This window comes from Anopheles bellator, unplaced genomic scaffold, assembly GCF_943735745.2.
Source record: "Anopheles bellator unplaced genomic scaffold, idAnoBellAS_SP24_06.2 scaffold02314_ctg1, whole genome shotgun sequence".
NCBI classification, from domain to species: domain Eukaryota; kingdom Metazoa; phylum Arthropoda; class Insecta; order Diptera; family Culicidae; genus Anopheles; species Anopheles bellator.
In genome coordinates, this window is record NW_026686436.1 from 1 (window position 1) to 1,464 (window position 1,464).

The window sequence follows — 1,464 nt, forward strand, 5'->3', positions numbered from 1 at the left end:
ATTTCGGCCTACGGTACGCCCCAGATACCGGTCAACCTGACGGGGGGGCCCCTCTCGTACCGGTACCGGTTCCACGAGATCCACATCCACTACGGGCTGCACGACCAGTTCGGGTCGGAGCACAGCGTCGAGAGCTACACGTTCCCGGCGGAGATCCAGATCTTCGGCTACAACTCGCAGCTGTACGCCAACTTCAGTGACGCGCTGTACCGGGCGCAGGGCATCGTCGGCGTCGCGATACTGCTGCAGCTGGGCGACCTGTCCAACCCGGAGCTCCGGATGCTGACCGATCAGCTGGAGCGGATCCGGTACGGGGGCGACGAGTCGCCGGTCCGGCGCATCTCGGTGCGCGACCTGCTGCCCGACACCGAGCACTACATGACGTACGAGGGTTCGACGACGGCCCCCGCCTGCCACGAGACCGTCACCTGGCTCGTGATGAACAAGCCGATCTACATCACCAAGCAGCAGGTGAGTGCCCTGAGTCCAGCTCTAGGTCTAGCAGGAAACCCCCGATCACCCCCGCCCGATTCTCCGATTCCCAACTCCGCAGCTCCACGCACTCCGGAGGCTGATGCAGGGCGGCCCGGACCATCCGAAGGCACCGCTCGGCAACAACTTTCGGCCACCGCAGCCCCTGCTGCACCGCCCGGTGCGGACCAACATTGACTTTCGAAACAAACAGGAAAAGGGGGGTAAAATATGTCCAACTATGTACAAGGACGTTCACTATAAAGGTAAGATCCATCCCGGGGTGTAGGTAGGTGATCCAACTAGTGTTGGGATTCTACCGATCACTGCCGACTTCATTCTGTAGAAATTGTAGAACTTTTTGTCGAAAACTTTGACCAAATTGGACGCTATTAAATAATAGGCAGAATTATCGTAAAGCATGGCCCAGTTAGAATCGGGAACAATTGTATTAGCTCTATCTCTGGGTTGGTTTGACTTAGGAAATACATCAAGCTGTCAAATTGAAGGTATTTTATTGTACTTTAAGAGAAAATTTTTAGAAATTTATTATGTCTTACTTAAATGCACGCCATAATTTTCTGCACAATCTTCTGGTCCCCCTAAGCGGCTAATTTGATCCAATTTCTCGCCATCTCTGCAGCATTCCTCATCACCTTTTCAGTCTTCTTCAACTTCCTATTGATTGTTGCCCAATAATTTTCGATTGGGTGGAGTTTAGGGCAACTTGGTGCGTTGATATCCTTTGCGATGAAATCCACCTTATTGTAAAAGTACCACAGAATAGTGGCAGTTTTCCAAATCAGGCCAAAACTTTACCGGACCTTTGTTCGACTTAATAAATGATAGAACTCGCTTTTTGAGACACTTTTCCTTGTATAGAGTAGAGTTCATCGTCGTGTTTGTGATGAAAACCTTGATTTCTATCCACAGGTGCAAATTCCTCATCATATCATTAATTTTTGTGCAAATTTATTGGCGAATACAAATTTG

At 50.3% G+C, this 1,464-nt stretch overlaps 1 protein-coding gene across 1 annotated transcript; it reads left to right on the top strand.

Moving 5' to 3' along the window:
- Positions 1-3: 3 nt before the first annotated feature.
- Positions 4-737, top strand: LOC131214757 (carbonic anhydrase-related protein 10-like; the record flags this gene model as incomplete). The annotated part of the gene is made up of 2 exons (XM_058209088.1): positions 4-471; positions 554-737. Coding segments are annotated over 2 exons (652 nt in total), but the record flags the coding sequence as incomplete, so codon positions are not given.
- Positions 738-1,464: the final 727 nt, after the last annotated feature.